Source organism: Cucumis sativus, chromosome 3 (assembly GCF_000004075.3).
Source record: "Cucumis sativus cultivar 9930 chromosome 3, Cucumber_9930_V3, whole genome shotgun sequence".
Taxonomy (NCBI): Eukaryota; Viridiplantae; Streptophyta; class Magnoliopsida; order Cucurbitales; family Cucurbitaceae; genus Cucumis; species Cucumis sativus.
Window position 1 is genome coordinate 27,223,639 of NC_026657.2, and position 23,146 is coordinate 27,246,784.

Genomic DNA, 23,146 nt, shown 5'->3' on the forward strand with positions numbered 1-23,146 from the left:
TTAAGAATTAATATTAAATAGTAATAAGACAACAATTATTTAATAATGATAATTGATAACAATTAAATATACTATTAAATATATGATAGTATAACGATCAACCCATGTGTTAAAAATGAAAGGTAATTAAATGATAATTAGAATTAGATGTGTTAAAATAGGAAGATAAAATGGAAAATAATCAAGCAGTACCTAAAATTATTGTGACAAAAAAAAATAATGTTCCTAATTTTAGCAAATTATTTTGTAAATTAAAATGGGAATCAGAAGCACAAATGAATTGTTTAGGCATCAAGGATGAAATGTGGTTAAATTGATATATGATTTCTGATTATCATATGAATGATAACTAATTTATATGATATTAGATGGCATGACAATTACTGTCAAATCAAATTTACAGTTAATTAAAGTAAGTATTAGAAGTAATAAAATAATAATTAGTATCATATAACAATCAAGTTTCATCATGTAACACATAAATATACGATATAGCAATCAGATAACAATCATTATCAAATAACAATTTAATATTATAAAAAAATTATCAAAAGACAATTAGAAGGTAATCAAGTAACAATCACCCGCTAAAATTGAAAAAAGAATATGAATACTAATCACATACCAATGAGTAAATTACTACGAGTATTTTCTAGTTTTTTCAATCCTTTTTTAAATTGGGTTGGATGACAAATTAATCTATGAACCTAATTTTTCAAATGCTTTTGTTAGGCGTTTAATTGCCAAAATGAACATTTTTCAGTTGTAAGAAACTTTGCTCTTAGTCTCTCTGTCTTAAGTACGAATTATTCTGATGCCTCTTTTTGACGTACTCTCCCTACTTTCTAAGATTTACTTATTTTTACTTTTTTTTAAGTTTAAATTTAAAAAGTAAAAAACAAAACACCAAATAATTATGAAAAGATTATTTTTCAAATATAGCAAAACATAACTATCTATATAGACCAAAATAGACTACTATACTATTTGTGTCCATCTATCTTGATCTACTACAAATAAATTGTTATATTTTATTAAATATTTTCAAAAGCTATCATTTTTATAAAAAGTTCTAATAATTAACCTCGAAAATCTTGGATTTAATAAAGTTTTGTTAAGTTAAAAAAACTTATGTAAGTCTTTTTAAACCACATTTTTAACTTGTCATTTTACAAGTTGGAAGCTCCAAACCCATAGCTTTCCCAAATTAAGAGAATGTTTCAATAGTATAACTCTGAAAGCTAACTAAATGATACATGTCATTTTCTTTAGTTTTTACGAATATGAAGGTAAGGAATGTAAGGAATTCAAACCTCTAATTCTACCGTTTAAAACATCTAAATACTCACGTTGGCAAACCTCCAATGACTCGTAAGGGGGAAACAAAGAAAAACACACGAAAATCTCCAAATCTTTCTCGATTTTCAACCCCATGCAGTAAAGGGGGAAACATTGTTCCTTTCAAAAATAAAATAAAGAAGAAAGAAATGCTATGAAGCAAGTCCCAGAAGGAGGGAGACGTGTATAAATGCAAAACTATGAGAGTTGTAGCACAAGTAAAGAGGACGGTAGCTAACTTACATCCAAATAAAGATATGTTTCCGAAGAGAAATTGGGGCCTCACATTTTGTATAGATAAGGTTCCAATTCCAATTACTTGCTTTATTCCACGTATTGTCGTCTCTCACAAAGAGTGAAGAGACAAAGAAATGGCAGAAGCTGGGCACCTTGTTACAACAGCAAGAAATATCAACTCCATTTCAAGTTCATTCAACAAAGCTGCACCTAAACCTTCAACTCAAACATTCAAAATCAAAGCTTCTTCAAAGAGAAATGACATCTCCTTGGTAAAACACAATCTCCTACTTGTCATCTTTCAGATTTCTGCAGACATTCCCTCTTCCATTCATACATTTCTCTTCCATCTAATGATTTTCTCTTTTTCTTCTTTAAATGAAGAGAAGCAACAAAACAACAAGGCGTCTAATTACAATATCAACAGCTGGAAGCAGATGGCAAGGGAAATGGACCTGTGATTACCTGCTTTCCCTGCGAGACCTCAACTTAGAAGACTTGGTAGAAGATGAAAACAAAAATGCACATGTCTTCATCAACCTCTGTATTGAGAAGGTAATTTCAATACTTTTCTCTCTCCAAAACTCTATTTTATGTATAACATTAATGAACGCACCTTGAATCTAACTCCAACAACATCTAACGATGGATTTAGAATCGAAAGAATGAAACTTGTTTCTTTTTCTTTTTCATTATTTTTTGTGGAGGAGCCTGCTGAAGAATCCGTTTCTCAGCTCCAAGAGAATAGACATCGAACAATCACTTTTTAAGCAATTTAAAGAATTCAAACAGCACAAAATGAGAGCAATTCTACACAAAATGCTCTATTCGGTAACTATATCACTAACAGTTTCCCTTTGTTTTTACCAGCATGCAAGTTTCGGGTTCACTGTGGATGGAAGGATCAACACATCATTCACTCGAAAGTGTTGTGCCTGTTCTTCGCCATACTGCAGAGAGGTCACTGTTTAAATAATAAAAAAACGATAGAATCACGTATGGCTGATTCTTAGTCATCCGTATCATATCTATCCATGAAGTTTCAATTTATAACACTCCAACCAATGTTCTAACACAATTATCTTAATCAAACAGATCAATGCAAATTTTAATGTACTGGTTCTGTCATCAAACAGAGCCAATAGGGAAATTCATCTTCCAGATATTGGAGGCGACGATCCTTCGGTAAGTTTTTGCATTTCTTCACTTCAACTACTTAGAAGTATGACAACCATCTTCAATTAAACAGGTAATCTATGTTAAACCCGGACTTGAAGCCGATCTAGATTCATTGGTACGTGACACAATTAGGCTTACCACCTCAACCAAGGTGAGAAGTTGAATGCAAACATAATTAGCCTACTTATCAATAACTATTAATCTAAAAATACTGCCAAGATTCAATTGGAAGAAGTTAACAAAATAGCCTACCTCTTCCAGGACACTTGCTCAGAGATGTGTGAGAAATCTCAACCCACAGTGCAATGTAAGTGGTCAAGTGTCACTGACTCAAGATTCCACTTGCAATTAACATTGGGACTAATTGAGAAATGTTCATTGCAGATATTGGTGCACAGAACGCTGCATCTATAGACAAGAGGTGGTCCAGGCTTTTGGAGCTTAGAAAATCTAATTCATAGATAACGAGCAATATGTATATATATTGATGGTTGCTCATCTAGGCTTCCAAAAACATGACTGCCCATCGGTAAAATTAAATTGTTTACTAGTTTCTAAGTCAATATCATAATGGAAAAGTGGTTCACACCTGCAACTGAAACTGGTTTTGCCTGATCACTTATATTTCTCCTTCAAGTAGTAGAAGACTAATAAGCAATTATCCATTTGACCAAACCATTCAACATAAGTTCAAAAATACATCCCGTAGTATATCAATCCTCCACCCCCACCCCCCAAATAAAAAATTCATATATCGGCAGCAAGGAAATTTCCAGATAGTGACACCTGCATGCAGAAAAGAAAAGGAAAAAAAGGAAGGAAACTTAGTAGTTAAGCAATTGCCAAGGCATATCAACTCCAGAGGCTGGAAGTTCAAATCCTCCCACTCTGTGATACATTATCCTCAAAACTATATCAAAATGGGAAGATAATCATAAAGATTCTGCCTACCTTCTCCCCAAGTTTAAATGCTGGTAGACCCTTGTATGGGCACGTACTGCACCGAAAAGCATCTCCCAGTCCACACTGCAAGTTGTATTAACGTTAACATGCAGAACAGAGGTACATCATTCATGGAAGAATGTCCATAAAAACACAAGGATAACCAACACTTGATGCCATTTCATAAATCATAAAGCAAAAGACTATCCATAAACAAAAAACTGCACTCGATGATAACTATGATTCCATTTATTTTTTTCTTACGTTGCCACATGCAGATTGAGGATTTTCCAACAAATCTGAAGTCAATCCCAGTTTCTCTACTTTCTCCTCTGCTTCGGCCCTACCACAAGTGCAGTTCTTGCAAGCTTTCCTTGTGCTGCTAACTTCACAATCACCAACTGTGCAACAAATTAAATAATACACCGTAATCAATACCCACTAAATAAAATCACAGTTAAATTACTAGTTTAATCTCTACTTTCAAAGTGTCTATTAGATGCAAAAGTCTGAAATTTCAATCTTGTGTCTAATAAAGTTTCTAATATTTCCAATTTTATATGTAATAAATCTCTAATATATTAAAAAGAAAAATTTAAAACTAATAGATGATTGATCTTTTAGGTTAAAAAATGAGTTTTATGTTTAGTACAACTCTAAAGTTACAATTTAAACATATGTGATTTTTTAAGAAAAAATATGTCTAGGACCTATTTGATACAAAACTAAAATTGGAGATCCTATTGGGGAAATAAAGTTGAAGTTTAAGATCTATGAGATAATGGAACTTTATGGACAAAATAAAAAGTTTAAAAATCTGTTAGGTGATTTTTAAAGTTCAAGGACCTATTGGCACAAAATGAAAGCACAGACCTACGAGATATTTTTAAGAGTTCAATGATCGAATTGACAGACCTGAAAGTTAAGCAAATAACCTTGAACTTACCCAAATTTAATATATAATATATGTCAAGCCTTTCATTGTTTACCTGGTAGCTGAGGTTTCTTCAAATCCTCCGCAGTCAATAAACTATCTTCATCGATCAAATCAGAATCATCATCAAGCTGAATCTTTGGTAGAATTTTTGCAGGCTTCTTAATAGCAAAAGAGGAGCCAATTTTCCAAGAAGGTCTTTTGGCTCTTATCTATGTACAAAAAAGGAACACAACGATTATAAAATGTTACAAGAAGTCAAAACAGAAATAAACAATGAATTTGGGAGAACAGATGAAAGTGAAAGTTGCACAATTAGAAAACAGATGCAAACACTCGGTCCAACTGAGAAATCACATAAAAAAATAAACAGTCATAATTAGATTTAATAAAAAGAATGAGAGAGAGAGAGAGAGAGAGAGCTCCCTTGCCGCCGTCCTTCGTGTTGATGGCCTCCGACTATTCCTTTCCCTGCAACCTCCCGTCCTCACTGCTCTACCTACTTCCTCCGCTTCTCTCTCCATCCCCTACTGGTTCTACCCTCTCCGATCATCTCTCCACTGAACGACTATGGGGACATCAAAACGGACTTCGATAAAAATCGAAAACAAAGTCTTCTCTTGTGAGTTTGATTCGAACAGCAGAGGAAGGGTGATTCGCCTAACTGAAGCTCATTTGAACAAGTCTTATACCCTTTTAGGAGAGGAAACTCTTTTTGTTTGGCTGGTTGACTCCTTGGAGGAAGTTCTACAGACCCCGAAGTCCCAAAATTTTTTTAGAAAGACATTCTGTAATGGAGGGTTCACCTGGATTCAAAAAACGACAAACAAGAGAGGAAGCTTTTTGGAGATTTCGAAGGTGCTGAAGTCGGGGAAAAAAGGAAACATAGTGGTCCCAGCTGGTGTTGATTTAAAAGGCTGGGAAAGTTTTAGGTGCTTATTGCTCGACTTTTTGAATGCTGAAGTCAACTCTAGGGCCTTTCATTCTGAGAAGAAATTAACCCATAAGCCTTCTTTTGGAATCAGACCGGAAACTCATTATCAGCTTCGTCATCCTTTGCGAATCTCTAACCATGGAAAGCATCCAAGTGTAATTCTCAGTCAAGAGGAAGGCAGAAGCAAAGGAGAAAAAAGAGTTAGAAAGATTTGCTGGGAGGATACACCGGTGGTCACTAAGCGCGATTTCCACGATGACTGGCAGAGGATTTTGGATGTCCTTCAGACTCAAACACAAAAAACCTTTATTATCAATCCGTTCCACGCTGACAAAGCTTTGCTCAAATGCCCTGATCAGACGATAGCTAGACTTCTCACGATGAACAAGGGCTGGGCTACCTATGGCCCTTTAACCTTGAAAATGGAAATGTGGGATCCAAAAAAACATGGGAGAATGTCGCTTGTTCCATCTTATGGAGGATGGATTAAACTAAGAAATTTTCCCCTGCATCTATGGAACGAGGAGGTGTTTAAGAGGGTTGGTGATAAGCTTGGAGGCTTCATTGAGTTTGCGGAAGAAAATTCGAGCCTCATTAACTGCTTGGAAGTGAATATCAAAGTTAGAGGGAATTATTGCGGCTTCATTCCGACAGATTTTGAGCTGATAGAAGGATCCGATTCTTATCTTGTGCAGGTGGCTTCCTTCCAAGATCCCAATCTTCTTATTGATAAAGTTGTCGGAATCTATGGATCCTTCTCGCCGGAACAAGCTGAGAATTTTTTCAAAGGTTCGGGCGGCCCGGATCCAAACCCGATTGATATTTGGCGTGTGGAGAGGCCGAACTCAAGGTTGGCAGTTTTCGCTTTTCAGAACTCTGAGATGGTGAGTATGGCGACAGAAGAAGCTGAAAATATCTGTCCTTCTCTGCAAACTGACGGAGACATTAGAGGAACTAATTCAAATTTACCGCCCAAGCAAACCCTAATGGATTTGACTAATAAATTGGGCTTGACCAATGAAATGGGACTCACTACGGATGTGGGCTTCCCTGATTTAAAAGGGAAAGGTATAGCAGTGGATGAAGTATTTACTCAAAAGCCCACCAACATTAAAAAGCAAACTGGGCTTTTTATTAGAGAAAATTCCCAAGCTACCCGTGCCAACCAACCCCTTTTACTAAAATTACCCAAGCCCACCAAAATTAAGTTCGCAGAAAAGGAAGAAATTCGACCTTTCTTTAAAAACAGTGTGATTTGCTCCACAAACCAACCTGGAGGCTCTTCAACTTCAACGTCCATATCAGACCGCATTCATGGAGAAATAGATCCAACTTCGGACGTTTCTATTTCTAGCTCAGGCAGCCTCATCTCTGAAAACAAATTTGCTCCTCTTGAAGCTGAAGACGTGCAGCACATCTCGGATTTTTCCTCCGACGTCCAAAGACTCTTCCACGAGGTAAGCACCACGGAAAGAGGTAGGGAAGAGGGTCTCCAGCTAATAGCTGTTGAGGATACCAGCGAGTTTCCTCTATCCAATGAAGAGTTATATGAAATTGAAAGCGTAACCGAGTTAGAACCAGCAGCCTCTATACAGAATCCTTTTCCATTGAGTAAGGAGGTGGTAGCTGCTCTACTTGAATATGATTTATGCATTCGGGCTGTAACTAGAAAAGGGAAACAACATAGGAAGGGTGGGGCCTCCTTGAACAACAACAAAAAGCTTACCAAAGAAGTTAAAGCACTGCTAGGTAGCTGGGAAAGGGAAGCCCAAGCGGCAAAAGATAATAATAATCCGGGCTTCGAGGGTGATCCATGTTAATTATCTCTTGGAATGTAAGGGGTATTAATGCTCGCCCCAAAAGAGCGGTTGTGAAAGAGCTGCTTGTGAAATTCAATCCTGATGTGGTAATTCTACAAGAAACTAAAGTAAGCATTGTCGATCGACAGTTGGTGAAGTCTGTTTTGAGTAGTCGGCTTGTTGGCTGGGCTTCCTTAGAGGCTTATGGTTCGTCGGGTGGTATTCTTATCTTGTGGAAAGAGGACTCAATCACGGTGGATGACTCAATTCAAGGGAAGTTCTCTGTTTCTATTCATTGTAAACTTAATGCTGGTTTCTGTGGATGGATAACAGGTGTTTACGACCCCTCTTCTTATAGACTTAGAGACCAATTCTGGATGGAGCTTTCTAGCTTATATGGCTTGTGCAACGATAACTGGTGTGTAGAGGGTGACTTCAATGTAGTCAGATGGTTAAATGAGAAGAGCTCTGGCACTCGTCCGACTAGAAGTATGCTTCGCTTTAACAGCCTGATTGAGGACTTGGATCTGGTGGATATTCCCTTCCGAAATGGTAGGTTCTCTTGGTCCCGATCAGGGATTAGGCCTGCTGCTTCAAAGCTCGATAGATTCCTTCTATCCAAGCCTTGGATGGAGTTCTTTAGAGAAGTAAGTGTGGAAAGACTTCCTCGTACCACATCGGATCACTTTCCGATTCTTTTAAAAATGGGGGCTCATTCCTGGGGTCCCACACCCTTTAGATTTGAAAATGCTTGGCTGGATCATCATCTTTTCTTAAAAAATGTTGAGAACTGGTGGGGCAGTTTGGATGTTGATGGCTGGCCTATATTCTCTTTCATGGAAAAGTTAAAAGGACTGAAAGCCATCCTAAAGAGTTGGAACAAGGAAACTTTTGGTAACATTTTCTCCCAAAAACAGGTGCTGATTGATAAGATTAACTCTTTTGACTCACTTGAAGAGTCAAGCTGCCTCAACGAGGAAAATGTGAAGGAAAGGGAAAATTGTAGAGGGGCTCTGCTTGATTTGATTGTGAAAGAGCAGAAGTTGTGGATTCAGAAGTCGAAGCTTCACTGGCTTAGAGAGGGGGAGGAGAACTCAAGCTTCTTCCAAAGATGAGTTTTGGCTCGTAAAAGTAAAAGTATTATTTCTTCCTTGGTTAGTATCGAAGGGAAGACTCTTGTCACAGAGAAAGAAATTGTGGATGAGATCCTCAACTTTTTTCAATTTTATATGGCACAAGGATCTCCTCGCCGTTTATTTGTGACGATCTTAATTGGAGAGGCCTTAGCTTACAGGATTCGAATTTACTTGAGGCTCCCTTTACCAAAAAAGAAATTAGAGAAGCTGTCTTTAAGTTAGGTTGTCTCAAGTCCCCTGGCCCTGATGGCATGACTGGAGAGTTTTATAAAAAGTCATGGAACATTCTGAAGTCCGACCTCGTAAGGGTGTTCCAAGATTTTTTTAAAAACGGAGTTATTAATAGAAGATGTAACGAGACTTATATTTGCCTCATCCCCAAAAAGAAAGAGGCGGGTCGTGTCAGTGACTTCAGACCAATTAGCTTGATTACCTCCTTGTATAAAGTTATCTCCAAGGTGCTTGCTTCAAGGCTTAAAAAAGTTCTTCCTTCGATAATTAATGACTCTCAAATGGCTTTTGGGGAGGGAAGGCAAATCCTTGATGCTATTCTAACTGCTTCCGAGGCTGTTGACGAATGGTCTTTAAGAGGCAAAAAAGGCGTGCTTTTGAAACTCGATCTGGAGAAAGCTTATGATAAGGTGGATTGGTCTTTTCTTGATATGGCCATGAAACTTAAAGGCTTTGGTAAGAGATGGAGGAAGTGGATTTGGGGATGCTTGTCGACAACTAATTTTTCCATCATTGTCAACAGTAGGCCTAGAGGAAAGATTATTGCTAAAAGGGGCATTCGTCAAGGTGATCCTCTTGCCCCTTTTCTTTTTACGATAGTGGGAGATGCTCTAAGCTGCCTTATTCACTACTGTAATGAGAAAAGGAGTTTAAAAGGCTTTCATTTTGAGAACCTGTCAGAGGATTTAACCCATCTTCAATATGCAGACGACACGCTTCTTTTTTCTTCCTGGGAGGATGGAAATCTGGAGAATTGGTGGAAAGTGATTAATCTCTTCCTTATGGGAGCCGGTCTTTCCCTTAATAGAGCTAAAACCTCCCTGATCGGTATTAACCTTAGCAATGATGACTTAGCTCCTTTTAGTGAATCCACGGGATGCTCGGTTGATAGTCTTCCCTTTAAATATTTGAGCTTTTCTATTGGAGGGGGTCATAATAGAAAAGAGATGTGGAACACTCTTGAAGAGTGATTTAGATATAAATTTGATAGGTGGAGGAATGTATCCCTTTCCAAAGGGGGTAGACTAACTCTGGTGCAATCAGTTCTCAATAGCCTCCCTTGTTATCTTTTCTCCCTTGCTCAAGCTCCAGTTGGTTGTTTGGACAGGAGGGTCTACGAATCCAATTGCTCACCACGTCAAATGGGACTGCACTTCCACCCCAACTTGTTATGGTGGTCTTGGGATTGGCTCTTTCAGGCAAAAGAATATTGTTCTTCTCACTAAATGGTTTTGGAGGTTTAGTAAGGAAGAAACTTCATTATGGAGGCGTTTAATTGTGGCCATCTATGGTCTAGAGGAGAATGAGTGGTCTACCAAAGATCCAAACAGGGGAAAATCTTACAAATTATGGGCTGGTATTTTAAAGCATAAGGAGATATTCTTTAATTTTTCTGCTTTTATTTTGGGAGAAGGAACAAAAATCAGATTTTGGAAGGATAAATGGTGTGTCGCGGAAACACTTGCAGAAAAATTCCCTAACTTATTCTCTTTGGCGCTGAATAAGGACGTTTATGTGGCTGAATGCTGGTGTACTGCTACTCATTCTTGGAATTTGGACCTTAGAAGAAATATGCTCGATAACGAGATCGCCAATGCAACCTCAGCTTTAGAAATTCTTCATTCTTGGGCCCCCACTGAAAGGAATGATAGTCTTAAATGGATTCCTAACATGAATGGCAACTTCACTACGAAGTCTACTTTTCTTAATTTAACTAAGAGATCCCCCTCCATTGCTGTTCCTTTGATTCGTCATATTTGGAAGAATAAAATTCCGAAGAAGGTGAAGTTTTTCTTATGGTCGCTTGCTTACAGAAGCCTCAACACCCATGAGAAGCTACAAAAAAAAAGTTCAGAACACATTGCTTAGCCCCTCGATGTGTTGTCTTTGCTCTAAAGATGAGGAAACCTTGGATCATCTATTTCTACATTGTCTCTTTACAAAAAAAACTTGGAACACTCTGTTTGGTATTTTTGACTTGGAGCTTTGTCTTCCTAGTAAGATTGATAGCTGGATGATTGAAGGTCTCAATATTAGAGGTTATAGCCCAAAAGGAAACATCTTATGGAAATGTGCGACTCGCTCCCTTTTGTGGTGCATTTAGAAAGAAAGGAATAGCAGAATTTTTGAAGATAGATTTAATTCTTTTGATTCTTTTTGGACTGTGGTTCAACACACAGCTTCTTGGTGGAGTACAAATTACACCAAACACTTTTGTAATTATAGCCTTTCTATGATTTTCAACAATTGGAAGGCCATCATTTCTTAGTTCCCTAGCTTATTCCGGGGAGGGCCCTCTTGTCCCTCGCCCTTAGGCTGTTCTGTTTTGTTATATGAATATACTTGTCTCTTATAAAAAAAACAATGAATTTGGTAAAACCAAATGGCAGATCATGGAGATAAGATGTCTTTCAATCATCTTACGTAAGGAAGTTGATGAAAGTAACATTAAACACAGTCTTTGGTCATAAAGTACCAGAAATTTTTTAATTTCAATATTACTAAAATGTAGGGTATTGATTTCTTCGGTTGCTGGGGTGGAGGGGAGGCTGTCAAAAGAATCTAAACTAGATGATATCTGAATCTTACCACGAAGCTTTCTACATCAGACGAAGAAACTAATTTCTTTTCTATTACTTGAGCTTCAAGAAATCCTGCCAAAAGTAATCTTCTGACCATGACAGTGGGCTGCAAAAAATAAAATTACAAAAAGTTATTACAATATCTATACCTGTATCAATACTCGAAATATAAAAAACTACAAGCTATTCAGTAATTACCTCATCTTTCTCAAATGCAACAGACTGTGGAGTCTTATGAATAAGGATTATCCCATCAGGCTGCAAAACTCTTAAGATCTCCTCGCACAACTGATCACTTGGAAAATCAGATCTACAAATAGAAATGATAACATCCATGGATGATGCTCCAAGTGGCAGCTTATCTATATCATAAAACAACAACTATCAATAACAAAAATTATATCACAATAAGAGCCTATCAACTCCGCATATGCACAATGCCAAAAAACACATAAGGAGGAGGAGATGAGGAGGGAAATTAAGAGTTAATCATCATCCCATGTCGGCAAAACTAACAAAATAAAATGAAAAGCTGGCATTAACAGGGAAAAGATGCTGCAGATAACATTGAAAAGCCACTGGTCTGCATGCAAGCTCTAATAAACGGGCCAAGAAATCTTGGCTCTGAGGACACTGACAACTGACATTTATATTCAGCTATTCTTGATGTTTTGAACATCTAGTGAGGCTGACACCTTGATGCAGGACTCAAACTGAGACTTGTGGCTTTCTTGAACCATAAAATGCTTACTCCTTTGCGAAAATTCCCCGAGAATTAAAATCTCTATGCCTCATCTAATAATTAGAAAAATAATAGTCATTTGCTTAATTCTAAAAAATTATTTAAGTTTGAGTTGTGACGAATTATTCCGTGACTTCAAAAACATCGAAGGCAAAAATTTATAGTACAAATCTGTCCTATTAATGATAATACAAAGATACCCATTAAGAATTTTTGGTTATGTGAAAATTGCCGGGGTGAATTTTTTTTCTTTTTCCAAACTCTCATATGAGATATGACTATCATGTTAAGCAATACATTGTCAAACCAATCTAGGATTTGTAAAATGTTTTGAAGTCACTATTTGAGGCTTACGCCTCAAACCACCTCGAGGCTTACTCTGTGACACCAATTTACACCTTCAGCTTTCGAAATGAAAGACAAAATGCACAAGTCCGTTGAACTAGATATCAAAGAGTTGATTGCAGTGTTGAATAGAACAGGCCCTGAGAAGTCATAAAAAACTTACTGAGAGAAAAGGCTTGAGTGATTATTTGTGAATCACAATTTCCAACATATTCATTCCCAAGATCTTGTAAAACATTAACAACGATGCTGGTAGCCAGAACAGTGTCATCTGTAATTGTCAGCACACTCTTCATAGTGGTATCCTACAATAACAAAGTTATGCACTTCAATTCACATACAGGAATAGGTGGGTCAAATTAAGACATGAATGAATGGTGAATCCCATTACTTTGCAGCAGAAACAAGGAACAGAAAACAATTAGAAAGCGAGCTTTATCGGAAACATCAATAGATTATACTGCCAGAAAGAACAGCAACAATAAAAAAATAATTTCAGTGAATATACTAAATTGAAAAACTCTAAGAACTTGTAATTTGTCAGTGAAAAAAGACCTATTTATGCTCTCTCTATGTTGCAAGACCAAGAAAATGCTCAACCATTCTCTACTATGATTTTGCTCAATCATTCTCAAACTGTGGTTTGCCTCATGTAATTGAATTTGTGTTTGTTCTATTTTTTCCATGATGTTTTTTGAGAGGGAAAAATGAGGTCAAGTGTAAACAATTAGTTTGTCTGAATTTTGTTCATCAATTCAATAATAAAATGCTATGCAGTTTGTGTTCTAAAAAAATATGATTTTACTCCTAATTTTTTTTATAAGAGAATTTCATTGATGTGTGAAATTACAAAAAGGAGGGGAAAGAGGCCCTGAACCAAAGGATTACAAAAGAGATCTCCAATTGGTCAATATTGAATCAAAACTATAAAAACTGAAATGCATAGATAGTTACACCAAGAGATGGCAATATTGAACACGTGGTCAAGAAAGACATCGAAGTGTTGGGCTTTGGTATTGAAAATTTTCCTTTGGGAGCTTGCTCATAAGGCTGTCCTCGCCTTTGACAAGCTACAGCGTTGTGTCCCATCAAGGATCGCTTTCTCCCTACAGGTGATCCCTTTGTAAGAATGACACAGATAACCAAAATCATCTTTTCATGTTTTGCAGTTTCTCCAAGAACTTCTGGAACCACATTCTTCAAGCCTTCAACCGGTGTGTGGTCTTTCCAGAGAACATTACTCATTTTGCTCCTAATTTATTTTATCCCAAAGTAGCTAAGTGTTTTCTTGTCTTTCCCATTAATCCTTAATTCTATTCACTTTCAAGAAACATGTGGAGTCGGTATAGAAGTATGGAAGGATTCTAGAAAGGGATAGTCTCAGACCCACCTTGAGAAATTTGCAAAAGCAACACAAACAAGAAAATTGAAAAGTGGATTACCACAATTTCTTTTGTTGAAAGAAGATGTAAACTCATAGATACAAGTATTACTTTCTTTCAGCCTTCTCCTTCTATTTGAGATTGTCAAAGTTTTTACAGTTTTATTTCTCAGTCTCCATACATCAACAGGATTTCCTAGCTTTGGAGATCTCCCTTGGAAGAGATGACTCTTAGGAAGCACGGACACTGACACACAACCCATCACGGCGATACATCTAATTTCTAGAAAAGTAGGACACGACACGTTATAATTTTTTTATATTTTAAAATAATATATGCGATAATACTTGTAGATAAGTTACTCGTATGTTAGAACATAGCAATACTTCTTTCAAACATAAATAAAAAGTACATTAGTTGTTGAGTTCATGAAGAAGTTCAAAACTACAATACAAATACAAAATCCTAAATAGAGATCTCACTCTCATCGAAAACAAAATGTAAAAACGTAGATGACTGAATACTGTTGATAAGGATAGATGATGAGGAAGATGCCATCTAGTATAAAAAATAGAACGAATTCATTAAAAAATGTTCTCGAAACAAAAACACTAAAATACACCTTTCCAAAGAACGAAAGAGCGCACCATATCTCTCAAATCTGATTAAATCATACCAAAAATTATAGATAATATTCCAAAAAATTCACAATGTACAAATTCCACATTAAATAAATAAAATTTTATAAAAAAATGCACCACAAAAGCACAAGCCTAAATCATGTTTCATATAAATTTAACATCTCCGTTGGGACTGCATGTTAATATGAAGTAATGAATAAAAAAAACATATACATGTTTGTTCTCTGTCAAACCAGTTGAAAGATTCCTCAAACAATAGTACACGAAAAAGAGAAAAAAAGGGGGGAGGGGGAACCTTTAAACCGAGAAAAGTAACCAAAACGGAGGACAAGCGAAGGCTGCTCTGATCAGAGTTGCAGTCCCCGGCGTCTTCTGATCGGAGAGGGTGAGCGGCGGTCGCCGGCGTCGTCCGATCGGAGAGGAGGGACCTACTGTTGAAGATTGGAGAGGATTAGAGGAAAATGAAGAGTGTTTAGGTTAACGAACGATAAGAGGTGTGTGTTTTATTTTTAAAAAATACTTTTTATTGATATAAAAAGATAATGGGTAAAATATTTATTCCATACATTTTCGATTTAGTTTCTATTTTGTCCTATGTTTCAGAAATTTAATACTTTGTTAGTTAGCTTTCAATAAAGCTCAATTTTTAATTTTCCCTATCAAAACTAGCAGAGAGTGAAGATGATAGGTGTGGCAAAATAATTTTTTTATATGATTTTATAATGAAATTTCATGTCGGTTAAGACTTAGGAGCCGTTTGGAGGAAGAATTATCACTATTGGGTTAGGGTTATGGTAATCCAACCCTTGTTTGGGGGAGGGTTATCATAACCCTTGTTTTAGATTTACCATAACCCATCTTCCCTCTCTCTCTTCCTTCTCAATCCCTCTTCAACCCTCCATAATTCTACTTTTTCAACCCTCCATAATTCTACTTTTTCAACCCTCCGTAATCCTACCTTTTCAATTCCTCATAATACTACTTTCCAATTCCTCGCAGTTTTACCATTTCATTTTTTTTAAAAAAATTACTCTTTTATTTGTCAAATGTCATTTGTTTTTTAATTAATTTAATAATCTTAAAAAAAATTGTTTTTTAATTTATTTTATTTACAAAATAAATATTAATTGTGATTAGTTTATGCATTTAGTACTCATATTTACTTTATTTTATTTTATGTCTTTTATTTGTTTTTTTACCTTTTTAAATATTTTATTTTAAACTAATCTATGTGTATCTAAACTATTTCGGATAAATTTGAGTTAAATAAATTTTTAAAAAATGAATTTTATTAAACTTATAGAAAAATCAAAACAAAATCAAATAAGACGATTTAATAACTTTAGAATTCTTAAACAACCTAAAAAATGTATAACAAATTTTTTTTGGAAGCATTTAAACTTTAAATGTATAAGAATTTTTTTTAAAAAAAAATCAATTTAACGGTGAGATTTGATTTAAGATTTATTTGAATTAAATTTTGAATCTAATTTTTTACCAAATTATGCTATATTTTTCTAAAATGTACTATCTTTTTTTCCCTCTTTCTTCTTCCTTATTTAAAAAAAAGTTCATATTGTATTTAAATAAATTAAGGAAAATTGTGTTACGAAAACTAGAACGATTAGATAAATTAAATATACAAAATTTGTGTATTTAAGTTAGAATATGAATTTTTTTAAAACAAATTAATAATTTATTTGCACCTAACAATTACGTCAAAGAAATATGTGTATTAGATTTATAATACAAATTTCTTTAAAAAATCAATAAATTATTTGCACATGACGACAACGTAAAAAATGTTGGAAATAGATGTCACATTTAAAGAAATTATTAAAAATTGTTTTACGAAAATAGAATAATTTAGTAAATTAAATATACAAAATTTTGGTTGGATTTAGAATATGAATTTTTTTAAAAAAATGTATAAAAAATAAATTTCATAACACTACACACATAACCCTTCCCTCAAACACATCTTATCATAACGCTACTCACATAACCCTTCTCCCTAACAACTTTTATCATAAAACTAGTTTTATCATAACACTAGTTTTATCATAAACTTAACTCTTCCATAACTCAATTCTTCCCCCAAACGGCCCCTTAGTTTTGTTTGGGACTTGTTTAGTTCGTACGTCCATACAATTTTATACCAAAGAGAAAACAAGCAACCTTTTTATGAGTGTTAGAGAGAAGATATGGGATGAAGAGGAAGAAGGATAAGAGTTGGGTAGAAAATATGATTGAATAAGTTAGAAGTTTTTTTTTTAATATTGGAAGGGTCCTTAAAATAACTAAAATTATTGCAAAAAGTAAGGGGCAAGAATATGGGTTGAATGTGTATAAGTGAGACTACCCAATCCATGTTATAAGGTTAAATTTTTTTTATTTTTTCTGGTTGGATTGGTTCTCAGGTTGGAGGGTTGAAAAATTTGGTTCAACCCAACCCAACCCATATTAATATTATATATATATATATATAAAATTAGAAACTAAAAAAAAGTTATACAACTCGACAACGCAACTCAACCCAACCCATATATTTACGGGTTGGGTTAAAAACTAAATTCGGGTTATTCAGGTTGCGACACCTAAATAACTCGAAAATATGAGTTAGGTTGAGAATATCTCTCAACACAACCTGATTTCACCCCTAGCAAAAACTCACAAGGAAAATGTCGTGAATTTAATTAACACCAAAATGATTGAATAAGCATAAATTTTTTAATATTGATATTGTACATTTTTAAGAGCATTACAAGCCATTTTATAGGTTAAATGGTCATGCATGGAATGAAATCTAACAATCATCCAAAAACACTTAAATGTCGATTGAAGAAAACACATGCATGGGTGGAAGCCCAATTGTCATCCAAATAGACTTAAATGCTATTAAGGAAAATAAGACCTAAGAACTTAAAATAAGATTGCATACTAAATTTAGGTCAAAATGAAAAACTAAAAAAATAGAAAGTATTCAAAATGCTTTAAATAACTCATCTAGAAGGCAACAACATTGATGTGCACGTTTGATATGATATAACATGACGTTTTACCATATAGTGCACAATTGACAGCATCTTCTTCACAGAATCTGCACATTTTTTTATTCATTCATACCATATTCCAAACTATTGAAATTTTCTCATGTCATCTTTAATTCATTTTCATCTTAACTTGTTGAACTACCATTTATATATAATTTTCTGACTCAATATTATTTCACTTGATATGAATTTGCTAGTTTTTAAGGTGTAGTGTGAAAATCTCTAGAATATTTTTTGCCTTGCTTTTTGTAATTTGTTATTCGCACACATACAAATGCTCTATCGTTGAATTCACATCAAAATATTGATAATTTTTGTTTTTTTTAAGAACATCTTCTCCTCCAATAAAATAATTTTTAATTGTTTCAAGGTGATTTAGAGTTGTTTCAAATGCATTAGCAAGTTATTTGTTATTATTTTTTCATCTCGCTGGCATCTAACAACTTCTTAAGTTCAAATGTTTAATCTCAAATGAATTATGTACTTGTTCTTATGTGATTTAGGGTGCTTTTAGTTATTGTTTTTTGCATCTCACAATCTTGCAAACATCTTGCAACTTTCAAACTTTAAATATCCAAGGCTGAATTAGTCATGTACTTATTTAGGGTGCGACTATGCATGTTTTATTTAGTTTTTTACTACTGTTTTTTAATCTCACAAATAAGTCATACATTTTTTATGTGATATGTCAGCTTCTAACTTCAAATCAATTTTTGTAGGAATTTATAAAAAGTTTAAGGTGGTTTAAGAATGTCACATGTTTGGATTTTAGTGGGTTTGTATAGGATGAAGGACGAAGAAAATATGAATGAGACATGTTAAAATGCATCATTGTCAGTAAATAAATAACACACAAAGATTTAAAAGCTGGATTCTATGATTTGCAAAAGTTGACCCTATAGAGTTCGACATAAAGATAAGATGCATATGAGATAAAAATGAAAAATAAAGTTCCACTATTTGAGTTACAATGATTGTGGTTTGAAGTTTTATATTCTCAGTGGAAAATCCAATAGAGGTTCCCTGTACGTCTCATTCGAGCCTAGAAGCAATTAAAGCAATAACCTGAAGCAACCAAGTTCATAACTAAAACCATCATCCTCCAATTGCAATGGATACATTAGATGAGAATGAAAATTATATTGTGAAGTTCAAGTTGGTTTGTGTGATAACATAATAAGAACCACTTTGGCTATATAGGTCATATAAGTCATGATTCAAAAGATGATACTTTTACATGGGAGTCAGTTGAAATAACAATAAATTGTTTGACATCCCACAACAGAGATGCTCCTAAAAAAGATTACAAAGAAAAAACAATTTGAGATGAACAACAAATCGTTTGACATCCCACAACAGAGATGCTCCTACCAAAGATTGCAAAGAAAAAGCTAAAGTCCACTACAAATTCTCTGGCCGAATGTTGAAGGCAAATTGAAGTGATTGATTCGAAGAAAGCTTTACAAGTACTGAGGAGTTCTCTAACTCAATATGAACCTCATTGCCCAATGCATTCATTTGGTGCTCGTCACCCACCTTCACCGTATTATTGTTGTCATCCTTCTTTGGTATCCTCAACCAAGGAGGGGTACCGGTTGTGTTAACATCTTGGACTTGGGCATCAACTTCTTCATTTTGTAGTGTATGATCTACTGAGCCTTCAAACCTCATGCGATCGCCTTCATTATCCTATGGAAGCTCAAAATGCATTAGTCAGAATAATGATAGAAACTAAACATTAAGATCAGTGAGAACATGAAACTTAACATACGAGTAGTTACTAATTATCAAATAACTAAACTCGATACAAAGATTAAAGGAGCATTAACAGTTTCTAAAAGCAAAACTTTGATTTCTAACCTTTTTTTTAAGTCCAATGTGTTCCAATATGTTGAACATCATGCCTTTCAATTCTTCAATATCTGATTTTAGACTTGTAATTTGACTTTCAACAACCGTTACTCGATCCTCGAGATTCCGAATAACCTCTTTCATCTTAGATTTCAACTTTTGTTTCTTACTTTTTTTTAAGTCACCTCCGTCATTACTAACTTCTCTTCCTCTTTTTGAACCACCGTTCTTCATATGAACAATGTTAGATGAGTGGAGTTTGTCAAAAAGTTCACTTGAACTAATTCTCAACTGCTCTTCTTCAGGTGTCATCTCAATAACTGCCTTAATTATCAACTAGAAAGAGAAAAAACAAATGTATTTAGGTCAAACAAAAAGGCACAAAATCATGCGATCTTCAAGTTAGTTATTATTGTTTGCTGCTTACCATTGGCGAGTCAAACACCTGACTCTGTATAGTATAAGACTTCGATGATTGTTGGCATACCCACCTCAGCATTCGTGGTATGACATCATCGTTTATTTTCTCTACACCACATCCAATGATGGTTGATATAGACTCATATGCCCAAACCTATTCCACATTTGACAAACAAGTTTAGCAAGTGTCATATATATATGCACAAGTTTAAAGTAGGAAATAGCATACCTGTAATGCATGTGGAAATCCCAAGATAGTATATTTTTTCTTAAAGACCTTCTTTCCCTTGACATATTGCATGTCCAAGGCTCTTTTTAAAGCATTAAGTGTACGTCTGAAAACAATCTCGCCCCAATCATAATTGTCAAACGTGTTCCAGTCTTCAGCAATCTTTAAAAAGTTTCGGTTCACTTTGGTTCTCCTATCTTTTCCTAATAATGATAACTCTATAAAGTACACCAAAGCTAATTTGACCATATCATCGTCATCACCTCCATATTCCAAAAATGTGTCCTCTAACTCTCTTACATAAATAGACTTTTTGTCTTTGAAGAATTTCTCCAACAATCTACTATTCCCAACAGGTTGAATAGACTCCTTTTCGGGGTCCTCCTTTTCGGGACCCCATAGACCCGTTACGATGTTAAACTCCCTCCTACCAAAAGTACACACAACACTTCCCAGCAAGAAACTTATATGATCCTTCTCTTCCTCTTTCACCTCCCTTAACAATAAGTAGTGGATGAGTGGCCCATTAAAGACAATATTTAGATCCAAAAAGTGGCCAAGCTTTGTTTTCCTAAATAAGGCTAACTGATTCGGGTTGAGTTTGGCTTTAATATTACGTATTGTATTTTCTAAATGAGACAAACAACTTACTAGAGCCTGGAAATGATGGGAAGGTTTAATCTTGTACATGGGCTCGTCAATCGATGTCATAACTAAAGCCTGAACAAGAAAAAAAACAACTTAAAGTTTTTATGTCATATGAGATGTGTGCGAGATAAAACATAATTGCATAACACTCCTGACTTTAGGTGGGGTACCAATTTGATTTCGAATAAAATTATAAGGGCCTAACTGCATAAAAACACTCAAAATGACTTTAGTAGGAGTAGCAATTTGATCTCGAAATACATAGTGAAAGTTTTGAATATGTGCAAGATAAAACATAAGGGCCTAAAAGACTTACTAAACATACATAAAAACACTCCAAATGACTTAAGGAGGGGTAACAATTTAATTTCAAAACCCATAGTGAAAGTTTGGAATTTGCAAGATAAAACATGTGTATAAAAGGTTTATTAAATATGCATAAAAACACTCCAAATGGTTTAAGAGAGGTAGTAATTTGATTTCAAAATGCACGGTGAAATTTTAAAATGTGCGAGATACGTGCGAGATACGTGCCAGATCAAATTGCTTACACCCCTTAACACATATACATCTTGAATGACTCCCACGTTGCATTTTCCAAAGCTATTTTCTTATGGAACTCTATATGAATTATCATATATCCTTTTCCATCCAGTGAATCGAAAAGAATCTTTCTCAATCACTCAAATACTAAAATCTTGTAACAAAGTTTTTCTACCGTGCAACATCTCCTAAAGAAGTTTATAAGATAAATTGATATTGAAATTTCTAAGCGCGAACACAAGATTCACATATAGTCCAAACTACAACTTCACATCTTCCACTTTTACTTAAAAAATTGATCCTACTCAATGCTACTACAACTTCACATCTCCCACCTTTACTAAAAAATTGAAAATTGATCCTACCCAATGCTACCTAGTTTCTAGTTTCAATTTACAAAAGCTCGATCTAGTAGGTTAAGAAATACACAAAAAAAACTATCACAAATTTATATAAATTTATATTCACAATGGTAAAATAAAGTAAATACAGCGGAAATCACCTATTGAGATATGAAAAAGCCGCAAGGAGGTTTTGACTGCTCCGATATCCCAACAAAAAATTGAAGAGGATGAATACGGCACTGAAACTGTATTCAAACTACAATGAATACGACACTGGAGGAGTAGAGGAGAATAAATCAAAGTGGAAGCGGGAAAGTTCAAGAAAAAAAAAATCACTTTGTGCAAGGAGAAGAAGAAAGGAACGAATGGGGATTTTTTTATTCTTTTTTTATTCTTTTTTGTTTTAGGTTAAAAGAACGAAAGAAAATTACTTAAGAGCAATTTTACATTTCACCCCCAATTTCCCGATTATGTTCGATAAAGCGAATTGAAACAAACTATCATCCCACAAATCAATCATAGACGAAGAAGCTGAAATATAAAGAAATAATGAAATACTGCCGAAGAGAAATAGCAAGGCGGTGGGCGAGGAATGAAAAGGTAACACTTTGAGAGAGAAAATAGTGAGGGAAACGAACGACTACAGATATGGTTCAGGAACAATCCAAAAATAGGTCCGTTTGGGTGGCAATTTATAAACCCTAATTCAAATAATAATAAAAAAAAGGTCACGGAATTAATGATCAGAAGATGGCGGAACGCTTGGAAGTCAGACGGCAGTGGCAGCACCTAACGAAGAAAGAATACAGTGGAGTAGCTGAACTGACGAGGAGCCGGCGGCAATAAGAAGAAGAAGCGGCGGAGAGAGTGAGAGATGGGGATAATTTGAAGTTTGTTTAGGCATTTGGAGGGGCGATCGGTGGTCGGTGGTCGGTTGAAGCCGAATCGACCGTTGGTTTAACCAACCCGGTTTTCTTCTCTTTCAATGAACCGACCTAATCTTATTTTTTACTGTGTCAAATTTTGCATTTTTTGCGCCAACACCTTTCATCTTTACAAATTTGATGAACTAACATATTGTTCAAATCATATATATATATATATATATATATACAAAATCTTTTAAAGCATCATATATACGAAATCTTTTAAAGCATCACTAACTATTTGATGTTCATATTTCAAAATCTAAGCTTTTTATTTTCGAATTTCAATAATGCTCAATTCTAGTGCTTGAGATAATAAAACTGTTAGTAACTTGATAAAAAGTTGACTAGGATGATGACTAGACTAATTTTGGACTAAAATGTATTAATGACGTGACTATATTTTAACTATATTGTAACATTCATTTTAGTCCTTATATTTTCAACACGAATTCATTTTAATTATATACTTTAAAAAATAACAAAGTAAATTGTGATTCTAAAACAATTAAATGACTTTCCCTATTTACAAAATCACTCAACAAAAAAAGAATTACTTCTGAAAGAACTGCTATACTTATTTTATTTGTTATAGTGAGGTATTTGTACAACAAATGTGTAAAACCATTCCACCTCTTGTAAATGAAAAAGAAAAAAAAAACCCATAAACAACAAAATGTAATTTATGAAAATAGCATGTAAATTTTCAA

General features: G+C 34.7%; 3 protein-coding genes across 3 annotated transcripts; 1 reads left to right on the forward strand and 2 right to left on the reverse strand.

The window, feature by feature from the left end:
* The first annotated feature begins 1,493 nt into the window (after positions 1-1,493).
* On the forward strand, positions 1,494-3,349 carry LOC101202864 (large ribosomal RNA subunit accumulation protein YCED homolog 2, chloroplastic). The gene is made up of 7 exons (XM_031882705.1): positions 1,494-1,847; positions 1,960-2,130; positions 2,446-2,535; positions 2,671-2,760; positions 2,825-2,905; positions 3,016-3,061; positions 3,139-3,349. The coding sequence occupies exons 1-7, from the start codon at positions 1,710-1,712 to the stop codon at positions 3,213-3,215; spliced, it is 693 nt and encodes a 230-aa protein (XP_031738565.1). The 5' UTR covers positions 1,494-1,709; the 3' UTR covers positions 3,216-3,349.
* Positions 3,260-14,924, reverse strand: LOC101207191 (anamorsin homolog). Its single transcript, XM_011653451.2, has 8 exons — positions 14,718-14,924; positions 12,563-12,704; positions 11,511-11,674; positions 11,320-11,418; positions 4,686-4,842; positions 3,961-4,097; positions 3,706-3,780; positions 3,260-3,540 (listed from the first exon to the last, which is right to left on the reverse strand). Exons 2-8 carry the CDS (start codon positions 12,693-12,695, stop codon positions 3,502-3,504), a joined length of 804 nt encoding a protein of 267 aa, XP_011651753.1. The 5' UTR covers positions 12,696-12,704; positions 14,718-14,924; the 3' UTR covers positions 3,260-3,501.
* Positions 14,925-18,644: 3,720 nt separating this feature from the next.
* LOC101207436 lies at positions 18,645-22,623 on the reverse strand. The gene is made up of 5 exons (XM_004148547.3): positions 21,669-22,623; positions 19,976-20,695; positions 19,754-19,900; positions 19,336-19,662; positions 18,645-19,164 (listed from the first exon to the last, which is right to left on the reverse strand). Exons 2-5 carry the CDS (start codon positions 20,684-20,686, stop codon positions 18,877-18,879), a joined length of 1,473 nt encoding a protein of 490 aa, XP_004148595.2. The 5' UTR covers positions 20,687-20,695; positions 21,669-22,623; the 3' UTR covers positions 18,645-18,876.
* Positions 22,624-23,146: the final 523 nt, after the last annotated feature.

Bases quoted from the DNA above. Each gene is read 5' to 3' on its own strand.
- LOC101202864 (XM_031882705.1), top strand. From the start codon at position 1,710: ATGGCAGAAGCTGGGCACCTTGTTACAACAGCAAGAAATATCAACTCC. The intron at 2,536-2,670 runs GTCACTGTTTAA...TTAATCAAACAG, and splicing joins CTTCGCCATACTGCAGAGAG to ATCAATGCAAATTTTAATGT. The intron at 3,062-3,138 runs GTAAGTGGTCAA...TGTTCATTGCAG, and splicing joins ATCTCAACCCACAGTGCAAT to ATATTGGTGCACAGAACGCT.
- LOC101207191 (XM_011653451.2), bottom strand. From the start codon at position 12,695: ATGAAGAGTGTGCTGACAATTACAGATGACACTGTTCTGGCTACCAGC. The intron at 4,843-11,319 runs GTAAGATTCAGA...TTTTGTACATAG, and splicing joins CTGATGTAGAAAGCTTCGTG to ATAAGAGCCAAAAGACCTTC. The intron at 4,098-4,685 runs GTAAACAATGAA...TTTGTTGCACAG, and splicing joins GAAGAAACCTCAGCTACCAG to TTGGTGATTGTGAAGTTAGC.
- LOC101207436 (XM_004148547.3), bottom strand. From the start codon at position 20,686: ATGACATCGATTGACGAGCCCATGTACAAGATTAAACCTTCCCATCAT. The intron at 19,901-19,975 runs GTATGCTATTTC...AATGTGGAATAG, and splicing joins GATTTCCACATGCATTACAG to GTTTGGGCATATGAGTCTAT. The intron at 19,165-19,335 runs GTTAGAAATCAA...GAGCTTCCATAG, and splicing joins ACATTGGACTTAAAAAAAAG to GATAATGAAGGCGATCGCAT.